This window comes from Manacus vitellinus, unplaced genomic scaffold (genome assembly GCF_001715985.3).
Source record: "Manacus vitellinus isolate BGI_N305 unplaced genomic scaffold, ASM171598v3 scaffold_10_pilon, whole genome shotgun sequence".
Taxonomy (NCBI): Eukaryota; Metazoa; Chordata; class Aves; order Passeriformes; family Pipridae; genus Manacus; species Manacus vitellinus.
Genome location: NW_021938838.1, coordinates 8646755 through 8661834, shown reverse-complemented (window position 1 = coordinate 8661834; position 15080 = coordinate 8646755). Strand labels below are relative to the sequence as shown.

At 49.4% G+C, this 15080-nt stretch overlaps 1 protein-coding gene across 1 annotated transcript in view; it reads right to left on the bottom strand.

Moving 5' to 3' along the window:
- Positions 1-3266: 3266 nt before the first annotated feature.
- The window catches only part of LOC103761040 (cytochrome b5 type B), a 14666-nt gene continuing 2852 nt past the window's right edge, over positions 3267-15080 (bottom strand). The window contains exons 2-5 of the mRNA XM_029965546.1: positions 9160-9288; positions 8706-8732; positions 7395-7426; positions 3267-6520 (exon numbers count right to left, since the gene is read on the bottom strand). Of these exons, the coding sequence (XP_029821406.1) occupies positions 6430-6520; positions 7395-7426; positions 8706-8732; positions 9160-9288 (279 nt within the window). The 3' untranslated portion in view covers positions 3267-6429. The remainder of the gene's footprint in view (positions 6521-7394; positions 7427-8705; positions 8733-9159; positions 9289-15080) is intronic.

The following is a 15080-nucleotide window of genomic DNA, read 5'->3' as shown; positions in this document are numbered from 1 at the left end:
CCAAGGTAAGCCACAGAGCTCTCCAGGACCCTTCCCTGGGCAGTGACAACTGGGATGTAGCCAACCTGTTCCGCAGGAACACTCGTTATGGCACACCCAGTTCTGCTGCTGCTATGGGGAGTTCAGCATTGCTCACCCTTACATTGTTTACTTGCTTCAAGCCAGGCATGAGTGTCATCCCAAGTTAAAAATCTTCCAGAGGGGTTTGCTGTGATCACTGCACCCCTCAGCAAAACGTCCAGGGATGGGGCAGCCACAGCTTCTCTGGGCAACCTGTGCCAGGGCCTCACCACCCTCACGGGGAAGGATTTCTTCCTAATATCCCATCTAACCCTGCCCTCTGGCAGTGGGAAGCCACTGCCCTTGTCCTGTCGCTCCAGGCCCTTGTCCAAAGTCTCTCTCCAGCTCTTTGTGGAGCAGTCATACTCAGGATAGCCGCAGGGAAAGGCTTCCCCCTTTGGCAATCTCCTGCCTGCCAGCTCCTGGAGGGAGGGGGATTCACCTGTGCCACGCAGGGATAGCCCTGCCCAGCAAGGGAAGAATGTCTGTCCTGTGAGAGAAGAGAGAGCTACTCTTACACCAGCACTACAAACCCAAACCATTTGGGAAGTATCCAGAGAAAACTATGCAAGACTGTGCTATATTCACCTCCTGTCTGAGTGATGAGGGAGACAGAGGCTCACAGAGAAGGTGCCACCAACAGATGGGCTGTGGGGGGGAAGGAAAACAGATCTTAGTCCTGAAAGGGGAGTGATGAGACGTAGAGCAATCAGGGATGGAGCACGTGCCTTAGAGGAGCACAGGAATGGCACAGCAGCACCAGCTGTGAATGGCACAGCAGCACCAGCTCCTCGACTGCTGCTGGAAGGTGTCTGGCTGTGAAGAGCTTTGCAGAGTCCCAGGAAGAGCAGAGGTGGGAGAGCAAAAATGACAACATGGAGTGGGAGTAAAAGTGGAGAAAAAAAAAGGAGTCCTGGTGCTCTGTGGAGTGCTGCAGGAGCAGCCTGGATGTGCAATCCTGCCTGTGCTCACCCAGCCTGGGGTGAACTTTCAAAGCGCAGCTCTGATAACAGCTGGAAAGGATGGAGGCTGGGGGTGACATGGAAAGGGGACAGGTCCGGGTGCTTCCAGCACTCCGAGAGAGGGAGGCAATGGGCAAAGGCCAAATTTGAAGAAAGAATCAATAATCTGGTTTGGGGGAGAAGAGGGCAGTCCTGGACAATTAGAATTTTAATGACTAAATACAACTAGTCCAAGGATCAGCACAGAGCAGTGGGACTGGGGGGAATAACCACACAGAGACAGGACAGCAAGGCACAGATACAAGGTTTTCTGGGATCCAGTCAGAGCCATAAACTCCTCATGTGAGGCCCAGCATGTGGAAAAGCCGTGGGAGCAGCAGCAGTGGTTCTGTGTCATTGATCACAAAGTTCCTCTCCCTGCAGGAGCAGCCGTAGAGCAGCAAATGTGAGGGGGAAGGAGCCTAAACCAGGATTGTGGGGACAAATTAGCAGGTGCCTGTGGAATATTGCTCACTCCGTCTGCGATTCCGGAGCCTACGTAGGTGTTTTATTTTCCAATGGTGTTAGAAAGACTGTCAGAAAATAATTAGGCTCTGTCAACAGTTCCCCTATTCCAAGATTACGACTTCCTGACTCATTAGAGCTGCCGAGGTTGGCAGGAAACTTGTTTTATAGTAATTTCTGTTGGCGGTGCCCCTGGAGAAGAGACAACAGGGTGCGTGTGACACTGGGGTGTGACACCAGCGTGTGACACCGGGGTGTGACACCAGCATTGGCCTCGGCTTCACCTCATGATGGAGCTGCCGGGGCCATCAGGTTGCCCAGGGCAGTTACTGCTGGCAGGAGACATCGTCCCTCCCCTCTCCATCCTCATGCTGGGGACAGGGAACAGGACACCTGATGCTGGGCAAGGTCCAGCTGTAGGACCAGGAGCTGGTGCACAGAACTTGCCCATGTCATGAATATTTGCCTGGTTCGTGAGGGTTTTAAAAATAAAGGGGACACATAAATCCCATCAAAGAAAGGGGTCTTCCCATTCAATCCCGGGGAAAAAGCCCCTGCAGAATCCCTGTCTGAGAGTGGCAGCTGTGATATGCAAACATGATTTGGCTGTGCCAGGACTCTTCTGGGGCCTGTTGCCCCCTAATTTTACCATCTCTGTCCCAGACACTCTGCAAATCCTCCTCAGTGCTCAGAGAAGTGACCCTGCACTCCGTACTGACCCTGCAGAACTTGGAGGCAGATTTAAAAAGAGTTCCGAGATCTTCTGTTTATTTCTGTGAATTTTGGATCCAATTCCTCTAAATCAAAGATAAATAAAGTTTACAGGGAGACAGTACTTGGCAAGAACACAATTTCCAACCCTCCTCCTCAAAATCTCTACTTCCAACTCAGTTCATGCCCTTTTTCCCTACATATTTCAGCTGAAATCCAGGACCACAGCAGACAGTTCCCACTGACTTTTCCATGCCCTTTTCCCGTGTCAGCACCTTGCTGATCTCCTGCTCCTTCCTGGGATGCTCTGACCAGGTACCATTTCCCTGAGGCTGCAGTAGCCACTGTGACATCCATAATTAGGCAAATTTAAGAGCCAGATTCTGCTGACAGTCACAGAAGCAGGATGTTACATTCTTCTATAAGCAGACATGTAAATAAGAGACATATTCCATGGTCTCTATGTCATCTATCCATGGAAAACAACCCTCCTACGTGCTGCTCTTGCAGAGGCGTCAGTGTGGGAGTCCCCGGAGCGCTGCCAGAGTGTGGCTATGCTCTGGGGGCACAAGGTGATGGTGCCACCGTCACACACCACGTGGCTTCTTCCTGGGCAAAACCTGCACCCATGGCCACTCTGCCATTTGCTCATGGCACTTCCTAAGATTGGGATTATCAGGATTAAGCAAGGAGCCCTCACAGGTACCCTGCTGTGGTTGTTAAAACTCCCATTGTAATTACAGCATGGAATATTGTACGGAATCAGGATCTGATGTGTGACTTGCACAGTGCTTAGCCCCAAACTGATGCTTCCCCAACACCCTGCAGGGACCACCATGTGGCTCAGCCCCACATGCTGCAGACCATCCTTGGCACAGGCTCAGCACCAACTCCTGGCAAATCCTGTGTCTACCAGAGCCTACAAACACTGAACATCCAAGCCTTGTAACACGAGGGTTACACACCACAGGGCAACAGCAATGGAGAAACCAAATGTTCTGCGCCTGTTGGAAGACAGAATCCTGCACCTGGTTGTTGTACACCTTTATTGAGCATAGCAAACACAGCCCGGCACCTCTTGCTGGGCACACAATCTCCAGGTACAAGAAATGGCATTTTTGTGGGTGCTCCTGTCTCAGAACAAAGCATCACAGCCCCCAGGAACACCCTCAGACCTCCCAGCGCTCCTTCAACAAACCATGAGCCCAATTAACAGTTACATTCTGCTTTGTCAAGGCATCTGGGGTGGTGCAGAGGGGAAGAGGCCAGCACAGCTCTGCTGGTGCTACCGGGCAGCCCCACCACGCTCACATTAACCGTGGGACCTGCCTCCAGGCTCATGTTTCCAGCTCTTCACTCAACTTCTCCTCTGCAGCACCTGAAGGAAGCAAAGCACGGCCCAGCTTGGATTTCACCCCCAGAGGTTTCTGTGGGGTGGAAGCCGAGCCAGCACCGGCATTGTGCGGGAACCTGCCAGCAAACATGGGCTGTGCGGGGTCAGCGTAAGGACAGAGCTTTGGAATTGTCTGCTTTAATCCTTAAACAAAACAAGTAAACAAGTTTTGTTAATGCCCCCATTGTTGTCTGAGCGGTTTCACACCTGTGGGACCCTCCTTGAGCCAGCCAGAAGAATGGAATGAGGAGTGTTTACCAGGACACCAGGCTCACACCAGCCCCCTTCCATCCCAGACAATCAACCCTCTGTCATTAATGGAGAAGTGGGAACACTTTGATGTGGCTTCTGTAAATGCATCTCGAGCACCCTGAGGTCTTTGAGGAGCCAGCAGAGACTACTTGGGGTTCCACAAGGCAGGGCACAAGGATCCTACCAGCTCCTAGGATGCACTGGAACAAGACTGAGGGTCTCCCCCGGGCAGTTAATCCATTAAAAGGAAAAACTGGCTCCATAACATATGGGACTGACAGGCAGCTTCCTCAGGAGCAGAGGGAATGATGATGGCAAGAAGTTATTTAGAGCAGCCAAAATGGAACTAAATCTAGAGAGTGCCAGGAAAACAGTATTAAAAAAAATAAAAATCAAAATCCAGGTAAAAGTGCCTACGGAGAAAACAGACACGTTTGCACCATCACACCATCCCTGTTCCTCAGGCAAACCCAACAGTCCTGGATCCAACCAGCTGACCATTGTGAAGCCCTACACCGCCTTGAGTGACTCCGACTCAGCAGGGTGATGCTTTGGCCAACATGTGCCTTCCAGCTTCAAAACCTTCCCCTGATACAGAACTCACTCTAAATCCCCCCCAACTTGTGTTCATGGATCATGATTTTGTGATTAACACGAGAAAGCACCTCTTCCCAGTTTGAACTGCTCGGGCTTTAACCAGTGGCTTTGTAGGACCACTGTCCTCAAGATCAAAAAGCCTCTGATAAAGTTTGATACGATCTATTTTCCACACCCTTACAGTGCCTGATCTGTTTTAAGACCGATGTTAACCTATGGCTGTGTGGCCTGGCATCTCTATCCTGTAAAATACAGCTAATGAGAAATTCCTAGGGGATTTTCCTTGGCTCAGATTTACACTCTTCTGCCACACTCATGTCAGGAGAGAATAAACAGAAACTCAACCCCCAAAGCAGCCAGGCAGGAGCAGGGACAGCTGGAGCTGCAGGAGATATCCAAGAGCTCCTTCTTCTGGGAACTCCAGGTTTCCCTGGAAATTCCCCTGTAAGAGACAAAACCGTCAGTGGGAGTGAAAAAAATCCTGTGGGAAGACAGACCTCTATGGGGACTTCTGCACCTGGTAAAACCAGGAGTGCCAAAACCCGGGATGCTGCTGCGGTGCCAGGCCCACACCCATGGAGGGAGGAGGGGGCATGAGGCAGCCCCGGCAGGGCTCTCACTCCTAGTTCCTTGGCCTTCATTTTAAAAAGCAGAACGTAATTCCACATCCAAGAATTTCTTCTACGTGACCTTCTGGGGAACACAGTAGTTTCATGCAAGAGAGAAGAAAACCCACAACTCACAGGAGGTTTTAACAGCAGGACCTGATGTATTGCTGCCCGTTTTGAGAGAATTCCAGATGACTAGCTGAGTTGAAGGTTTGGATTGGGAGGCAGTGTCACTGTCACAGCCCTGCCAAAGGGCAGCAGGCACCAGGATACCAGTTTGTTTAGCAGATCCCAAAGGCACAGACCAATGTGCTGGAGGACCTGGAAAGATTCCCGCCCCAGCACAGGAAGCAAACCTGCATTGTCTGTGCTGCGAGGACAACTGCACAACACATGAAATCAGGGGAAGAGGGAAATATCCTCCTCTGTCCTGAGACAAAACCAACATTATCCACAAATCCCAAATGCGTAGCTTTTCCCTTTTCATTTCAGGAGAAGAGACCAGATTTATTTGTTTCCCCCCATCTGGTGCACATTCACAGTACGTAAGAAGGATTTTTCTTTCCAGTACATGTGTCAGATCAAGACCTCAGGGAGAAAGAAGAATCTGCATTTCCAGAAGCCACATGTCAGTTCCCATTCCTGGCTCTGCCACACACAGCACAAAAGCGCCAAAACCAACGAGGATTCAATGTGAGCTGTTCACAGGATATACATTCCAAAGGGACAAGTACAAATATTACAAAATGAACAGAATCACTTTTAAAATCCATATATTTGTTTAACCGTTAAAAACAGACACATACAGAAAGAGGTGGCCAAGCAAACAATTCCCTGCTGCTCCAGTTAGTGTTGCCTGCACACACTGGGAACCTTCCCACGGAACCAAAGCTCCGGACATCTTTCCTGGCAAGGGCTGGAGACAACTGACAGATGATTGCTGACTGGGTGAAGGGCTGAGGCAGAGCCACAGGCCCAGGGCAGCTCTTTCACGGTGTCTGGCTTAACGAAAAGGCATTGAGAGAAAAAGGTTGTCTGGGGGTTACGTCAGAGAGCGAGAGAGAGAGAGAGTGTGCACAAGGGAGATCACACCAACATCAGGGAACACCGGGAAGTTCCTCTTTCCCTGCCACTGCAAGAGGAAAGTACGACAGGTCTGTGGGTCCTAGATTTAGGACAGAGTTTGGAATTAGGTTGGTCCCATGGATATCAACATCACTTGACAGACTCAGAGCTAAAAGGCAGGCAGGTAGGTTAAGGGCAGCAGAACTCCGCGTGTTGCACACACAGACTCTCTCTCACTCCCTCTTTTCAGGCTGTCTGAGGTCCCAGCAAGGCCAGCTCAGGAGCTTTTCCCATCCACCATGTAATAGCGATACATTAAACCTAAGACCAGCGCTCCGAAGATCGGGATTAGCCACGTCGACCAGAAACTAGGGGGAGAGAAAACGAAACAAACCAAAACATACACACCACATAAACCAGAAGAAAGCATCCAGTTAATAATTCATTCCTTGTTACACACCAGGGAACCCCTGGGAGCTATATCCCACAGGGTGACCCCCCAGCCATGGCCAGAGGCTGACCAGGTCCCACTGTTCCTGTGCACAGGCTCTGCAGCCCCCGTGAGAGGCCCAGGCGTGGCCTTGTGCCTTGGAAAACAGCAGCTGGATGGCTCAAGTTTCTAGCTTGGCACATACAAAGAGCAATTTGGGCTTTTTGTTGTTGGTTTGGGTTTTATTTTCCTTAAATAAGTCAGGCTGTAATTTGTGTTGTACAAACAGTGGAGCTGACTCAAGGATGGCTGTGCCACAATAAATCTGCCTCGCTCTGACACCAGGGGCCAAGGGCTCACCCTCAGCACCCTCCTGAACAAAACTTCTGCATCAGCTGCAAAAGACCTGTGCTGGTTTTAAGGATTTTCAACTCAATGGGTCTGGTCACAGTAAAATCCTCCAAAAAACCACACATCACTGTGTTGTGTCACCCCATGGCTCACAGCGACCACCCAAATAACCCCTGTGGTTACAGGAATGCCACAGCCCTGCAACACCAACACATGGGGCAGAGAATTCCAAACACCAGGATGCTGGTTCTGCCCAGCATGGAGCAGGGGACACATCCCACAAGGGAGCTGCACCCCCAGCAGCTGTTCCTTTGGCAACTTATTTTGGAGTATCTGCTTGCCAGAAGGATACTACAGTACATCCCCAGGGATTTTTCCTGCTCCTTGGAGTTAATATGCAGTTCTACAAACAGAGTCCCAACCCCTCCAATTCTTACTCTTATTTTGAGGAGATACTATACCTTGTTTGGCCTGAGGATGTCATACTTGGTTTCTGGAGGAGGAAAGAGGGAGTTAGCAGGGAAAAAAAGAAATGTTAAACATGTGCTGAAAAGACAAGCCTGAACACAAGCTTACAAATACAGAGGAAAAATAACCCTGCCCTCCCAAACACCCTTTGTCACCGGTGTGGATGTTTTTGGGGATGTTTGCTGTTGTCTTCATCTCCACATTCTTTCCATCAATCCAACTCCTCTCATTCAGTCACCAACTCCACATTGGAGATTCCACCCCTCCCAAAACAAGGCCTTGCTCATTACATCACAGTTTTGGGGGATTTTTGTGCTTCTCCCCTATTTATTTGTACATTACTGATGCTATTTCTTGCTGCCATCTTTAAATTACACTGGGACCTGCTTTTAAAGTAGATTTTGCCTGCTGGAGAGCTCTCAGCTGTGCATAATGTGCTACAATTACTTCTCAGAAGTGAAAAATACTTGAAAAAAACATTTAACTCAGATCTAAGGGAGCTACTGGGATCATCACTGACCTCTGTGCACAATTCTGGTGTGTGATTCTGTTTATGAATTGGAGTTGAACCAAACAATCAATTTTAAGGTGAATATGTGCATGATCACACAGCCCCATGTTATAACTAAGCCTTTACACAGCCGGAGTTATTCTTGATTTCCCTGCTGACAGTTCCCTTCTGGATTCCTGCTGCTCTGCAAGTGGCCCTGCTTGAAGCAACATCTCCTGAAAGCCTCGCTGAAGGCAGAGCTGAGCCCTGTCCAGGCCTCCCAACCCAGGCAGCTGTGAGGCACATGTTTACCTCCCAGCTGGGATTCTATTTATTGCCTTTTCCCTCTCCCCATCCCTTCCAAAGGCAGTTTTGCAATGCTGTGCCCTGTTCTAATCCAGGAGTACCTGAGTGTTAAGCAACACCACTGATCCCCAGGGCAGTTAACAGAGAATTCCTGTTTGCCAGCCGTGCCTGGCTCCTGGCTTGAAGGGAACAACAAGAGAACCAACAGTTTCGTGGTCAGGGCACAGCAAGAAATGCAAAAAATGGTCTGTGGCTCAAGGTGTGGAAACAACATCGCCGCTGCCAGCAGAGAAAGGGCACAAAAACCCACTTCCAATTTCACACTGAGGTGCCCGCTGAGCTTCAGAACAAAAACAAAGGTAGAATTTGCTTGGGAGATTTAGTCATGACTGTAGTTTGTGTAAACATAAAGCCACAGGCTCCACAGGGGAAAAAAAGGGGCAACCCCCCCCCCCCAAAGGCATGTGACACTAAATTAAAGCAGAAAACTGAAACACTGAGAGCTTACCTTGGAACCTTCGTTTTTACGATCCTGCTGTCAGGGGGAAAAAAAAGATAAAGATAAGCCCGGACTTCAAGGGGAAGCTGCAGCCTTTATGAAGGAATTGTTCTGTACACAGTCCTTAGCACCAGGTAATTGCCTGGGCTCAGTTTTCAAAGGAGGCCGTCCTTCAGTACCCAAAGGCAGGCAGGAAGGAGGTGTTTGTGCCCCTGAGATCTCTCACCTTCCTGAGCTCAGAATTACAAGGCAAAGGGGAGTTGTGGTCCCACCGGCTATGGAGGGAACCCATGAGATCAGCTGAAGTGCCCCTGATTTAACTGAAGTGAGAAATCTGTTATGAATGGTGGAAGGGAAAGACTAATTTAGTTTTATTTCCCCAAAAAGAAATTGTAGACTGACTAAATCCCTTAACTACTGACTTATTTCCCTAGAGTCACCCCTAACACCAGCTGGGCCTTACCGGGTGCACCTCCCCGATGTAGTACTGCTTGAGCATTTCCCTGGCATCCGTGGAATGCCCCACATCTTCAAAGCTTTCTGTGGCATCTCTGCCAGCCTGTTCCAGCAACACCTCTTCTCCACCTGGATGCTGGAAGAGAAGACTCCAGATGAGCCAAGGGCTGGATGCAGAAAGGCACCGCGAGTGTCAGCAGCCTTCCTCCCAGCCTGTTCTGTTCATCACGGACGCTGCAAACCAACACCATCAATAAAACCTGCCAAAGATTTAACTGCCCCAATGCCTCCTCAGGAATTCAGGCACCAGTGGAGGAAAAGGATATTCTATTTCTTCGGGTCGTACAAAAATGACAGTGTTTGGCTGACGGCCTCTCTCTGCACACAGCTGAGCAATGAGGAATACAGAGAAGCAGAGGAGAAATCACAACTCTGGTGCAGCCCCAAAAATAATGAACTTGATCCAGTGTGCAACCACCCAATGACATGGGGAGAGGAAATAATGAAGTATCACGAAAATAATACTGTTTGACATCATACACTGGTTTCAGAGATCCAGAATGACAACAGTCAAATCCACAGAGAGCTCCCCAGAGACACTCCACTGTGTGCATGGCAGCTGGTCACAGTTGACTCAGACCAAGCAGGACAAACTGACACAAACCTGGGTGCACTTCTGTTTCCTGTGATGGGTTGGGCTCTCCTCTAGCACTGTCAATGCCACAGTTCCAGAAACAGCCTGGCAATGGGGAGCACTAACCATAGACTCAGCAAAGGGACAATCCCTTTACAGCCTGAGTGTGAACAAACAGTTCTGTGTGAGCTACCAGCTAATCCAGCTACACCAACACAGGGGTCACATGTCCCAGGGCACGCACAGGGACTAACCCAGTTTTCCAGAGTATCAGGGAACAAGCCCCAAACTGGAGAAGAGATGTTGGACTATTCTTCAGATCAAAGGACCAACACACCTGTTTCTCTCTATAACATCCTTCTCCTTCCCACAGACATAGAACAGTTGCCATTGCACCTCTTCCTCCAGCTCATCTGGTTTTGCTCCCAGAAGTATGGATATTCCCACCTGGCTATCCCACCTCATACCAAACACAGCATGGACACAAACCAGCCCCGTTGTTTACTCTGGGGAGCTGCTGGAGCCAATCCTGCCATCTTCATATCAGAGCTCTTCATTTGGAATAAATCCCTTCACTGCCCCGGTATGTCAAAGAATCAACGTGGAGCCTTCTCGGGAGCCACAAAGGGCAAAGTCTGCAGTGGGGGGACACAGTTTATTAGCAGGCACACATCAGGTGGCCTTAGCTGGGAAACCAAGTGAGGCCCCACGGCTCATTCCCTGTGCCTGCCTGCAGCTCTTCCTGCCACTTCTCCCACACCAACCCTCCGTCTCGCTTGATCCCAGAGGAGTCAGATCAGGACTGCTGGATGTTGTCTGTGCACAGTGCTCAGAACAACTGTCTGATTTCCACCTAAGATCCACAGAAACCAGGGGATGAAAAGCTGCCCATTCATTTAAGCCTTTCAGGAGAACCCCTTAGGGATGCCTCACCAGAAATCTCGTCTTTCAGATGGGAAAATATCAAAACTGAATTTTAAGCAGACAAACTTCCTTTCCCAATCATCCACACTAAAAGGGCAGATAAAACTCTGCAGGAACAGAGAACATGAAGTAGATCTTGGCTTTCAGTAACATCCAGTCTATGCACAGACAAGAGACAAGAGGAAGGATAAAGTTCAAGAGAGGAGAACAGTAAAGTTCACTCCTCTTTACATCTTTGGCTCTGAAGTCTTTCTGTGCATGTGCTAAATCCACAGGTAAGAAAAACAATTATTTATTCATGCACCTCTGTCCTTTGCTGCAGTCTCCAAGCCTGAAAGAAAAAGACCTTCAAAGCACGTTGGCATCTCCTATTTCTCCCTCCAGACAGCATTGCTTCAACTACACAATTCCTACCTTGTCCTACCCGAGCAAATGTAAACCCAGACTATTTGTACAGGAAGTCATTGACTCTGCCACAAAACTTCCCAAAGCTACAGCTCCTGCAGGAAAACATGGAAACTGAGAGTGTTGCAAACTATGAAAGAAGAAAAAAAAAAAAAAAAGTACTTCCAGAGGAAACAATGGCTGGAAAATGTCAGTTTCTGGAAAGAAAGAGCCAAAAGCAAACCGGGAGAGTGAGAGCACACCCCAAACCTCCTGCACAAGGAGAGAGCCTGGAGTCATCTCTCCACACACTCCAAGGCCCTGTCTGGCTGGGAACTGCTGATACAGACCTGCTGCAGACACAAATGAGCTCAGCAGCAGCACTAAGCCTCAGGGCTAATTAGATCACTGTGTCAGGTAAGACACAAGATCACCAAGTTGAGGGAGGATGCAGCTTTTATTCCTCGTGCCCACTCTTCCTGACACTAGGATAAGCCAAGAAGAATATTTATTCCTGTGCAATAATAATGTGCCACCACCATACAAGCAAGAATCAAGGGCGAGCAGCCACCTGGACAAATGGTGTTTTTCAGCCACACATCCTTCATAGCTTGTTGAAAGGCATGGAACAGGTTTCCCAAAAAACATCTCTGCAAAGCTGGAACAAGTCAGCACGAGCAAACCCCTGGTGTTCTTCCTCCTCCTCCCTCAGAGTCCTGGCTTTGGATACACCAGAGAACGTGGGAGGAAAATGCAGAAAGACCAAGAAACGAGTTACAGAATCATTGGTTTGGGTTGGAAGGGACCTTAAAGCTCATCCCGTTCCACCCCCTGCCATGGGCAAGGACACTTTCTGCTAGACCAGGCTGCTCCAAGCCCCATCCAATGTTGGTTTCAATATTTTTTTTTCAATATTTTCAGATATAGCTGGGCCAGTAAGGGGATAAGAACCTAAAAACCTGCTGCCTCTTCGGTGTGAGAAGCCATCTGCCCCTTCCCTCCTCTCTCCATTCATTGCAATGATAACACTCACCTCCAGCTCTTCCCAGCACAGAGCCCACCTGAACTGTGCCTCCCCACCTGCCTGGAGAGAGAGAACTGTGGAACTGTGGAACTTCAGGAGCAAGCTGTCAGGAGCAGAGTATTTCCTTCTCTTGAGGAACATCATACCTGAGACCAATTGACTGATCTGAGTGAGAGGCATCACAGCCCAGGCTCCTTCCACTTGGAAACTGGAAATAGATTCCTGCTCACACTTATCATGGGGATCAGGAGCCGCAGCATGTGCTGAGACACACAGCTGGAGGCTGCTGTGTCTTGTGGTCTCAGATAACACACAGAGGGGTTTCCTGGAGAAGCATGGATCCCCAAACTCTTCTAGTCTTGTGTAAAAATGGAGATAAACCATGTCCCCTACCACAATTGAAAGTAAGCCTACTACAGATTGTGCACGAGTTAAAAGCCCAGATTTTAATATCAGTGTGGTGAAGGTGTAAGTGTGAGCACTACAGACCTCAGGGCACCTGCAGAGGCAGAGCTGCCTCCCTCCACCCCTCATTCACCCCTCACCCCCCTGAGCACCCAGCCTCTCCTTGTTTTTCTAGACCACTGCAACCAGGAGTAACAATGCATATCCTGGTAGTCCAAGTTACTCAGATTTAGGAGAAAACGTATCTCCACAAGGCTCTCTCAGATTTTAAATAATCCTATTTCATTTCAGGCACTCACAGGCTCTCTGAAGTACAGGAGGAGGTTGCATCTCTCAGAAACACGTGACATTTCAGTTGCCATCTCTGCATTTCTCACGTGCTTATAATTCAGTAAATTGTGCTATGTGATAAATGTCTTGATTGTTATTCCTACTACACAGTAATTAAAGTGAACTGGAAGTTTAAACTGGTCTACACTTCCAGCAGCACACAGATTTAGGGTTGGCTGACCTGCTGGACTTAAGCTTGCAAGAATCACAAAGCAAATTTTGATCCTTTAGCTGTGAGGCTTCTTCAGGATTGCACAATCCCCCCAGGTAACACACCAGTGGGCTCAGCAATCCTGGCCAAATAATCCGTGAGCAAAGGCCAGGACAGGCACCCATCAGACACTGCTGCAGTGAGCACACAGGGCCGAGGGGACACGTGACACCACACAGAGCTCTACAGCAGCAGCTCATCACAGAGCTGTAACTTCCAAACGACACAAACACTCCTGGTCCCCATCAGCTGCACATTGTTCCCAGCACTCCAGTGGGTAACAGATATAAAGAGGATTTTTGCCAATAAATTAGGCCTTGATCTGCGTTTGCAGTTCCCCTGTGCCAGTGAGGGGTGTGCACAGCCCAGCGTTGTGTCAGCCACGCTGGCACAGCAACAGTGCCCTTATTCTTCTCCCTTTCCCCCGTCCAAGTAGGTCCTTTCATGTCAGAAGAACACAAATGGGGTAAAGGGCCTGGAAAGGGCAAAGTGAAATATCATCTCAAGGTGAAACACCATCTCGAGGTAACACTCAGGGCACTCCTAAACCTGGTTTGCTGTGGGGCTTAAGTGTTTTTCTGGGCCCATTTAAATTCCTGGGGTGTCCCAGGGAGCAGGTCCCAGGCTCCATTTTACACAGAGAACACTGAGGTGAAGACTGTGACCTCCTTGCAGCGTCCATGCTCTGAATCACAGCACAGAGCCCAGTGTAAGACAAGATATGCAGCTCCTTCAACTGCTGTCTCGACCTCCAGCTCGTGCTGGCTCTTCCTAAACCAGCGTTTTGAAGTGAATTGCTTTTCCACATGTTTGCCAGGTCTTCCCCTGAATTTACTTAACTGTCGTGCACCCACAACCCCCTCCCACCAAACTGTCCTGCTTCCACCTGGCACATCCTATCCCACCAAACTGCCATGCCCAGAGAAAAGAAGGCTCAGGGGGGACCTTCTCACTCTTTCCAACTCCCTGACAGGAGGGTGGAGCCAGGTGGGGGTCGGGCTCTGCTCCCAGGGAACAAGGAACAGGGCAAGGGGAAATGCCCTCAAGCTGTGCCAGGGGAGGTTCAGGTTGGACATCAGGAGGAATTTCTTCCAGGGGACTGCCCAGGGAGGTGGTGGAGTCCCCATCCCTGGAGGTGCCCGAGGAACGACTGGATGTGGCACTCAGTGCCAAAAGAACAAACGAGATTGTGTCCAACGTTATAAATAAATACTGAGAGCTGCACAGCAAGGCACAGACTCCAGGTGCCAGGTGATCCCTCCCTCCTGCCTGCTGCACCTCCACCCCTCAGGAGGCAGCTCTGTCACCACATGCTGTGACTCCACCACAGACAGGCTTCAACCACACATACCCAGAGGGAAATCAAGAGTTTAATCTAGACCAGCAGAACCAACAAGCTGGAACACGTGCATTTCAATGAAGTGTCTTCAGCTCAACCTTTGTACATTGCCCTGCAGATGCCACAAAGTGTTTGCTGTTACCTTAAGCTGTGATAAAAACCCTTTGAAATTTTGCTACCGTTTCTTTCCACTCTATTTCCAGCTCCCAGCACTCAGGATACCACTCTCAACCATCTCAAAAACAGAAGTCAACAGCATCAAAAATATTAGAAAAATATTCTTTAGGAATATTAAGATAATATTAGGAAAAAAATCTTCCCTATGAGAGTGATGAGGCCCTGGCACAGGTTGCCCAGAGAAGCTGTGGCTGCCCCATCCCTGGAAGTGTCCAAGGCCAGGTTGGACAGGGTTTGGAGCACCCTGGGATAGTGGAAAGTGTCCGTGCCTGTGGGGGTGGGACCAGATGCGCTTTGAGGTACCTCCCAACCCAAACCAGTCTGGGATTCTGTGATCAAGTCTACAACAAATTTTTGTTCCCATATCCAAAGGAACTGGAAATTTGGCAGAGGCTGCATTTATTCCAAATCCCTAGTGCGTGGTCCCCTCTGGGTAGTAGCTGCTGAATCACCATCCCCTTCTCCTTCCAGTTCTGGGGTGTCCCTACAGACTCCACACC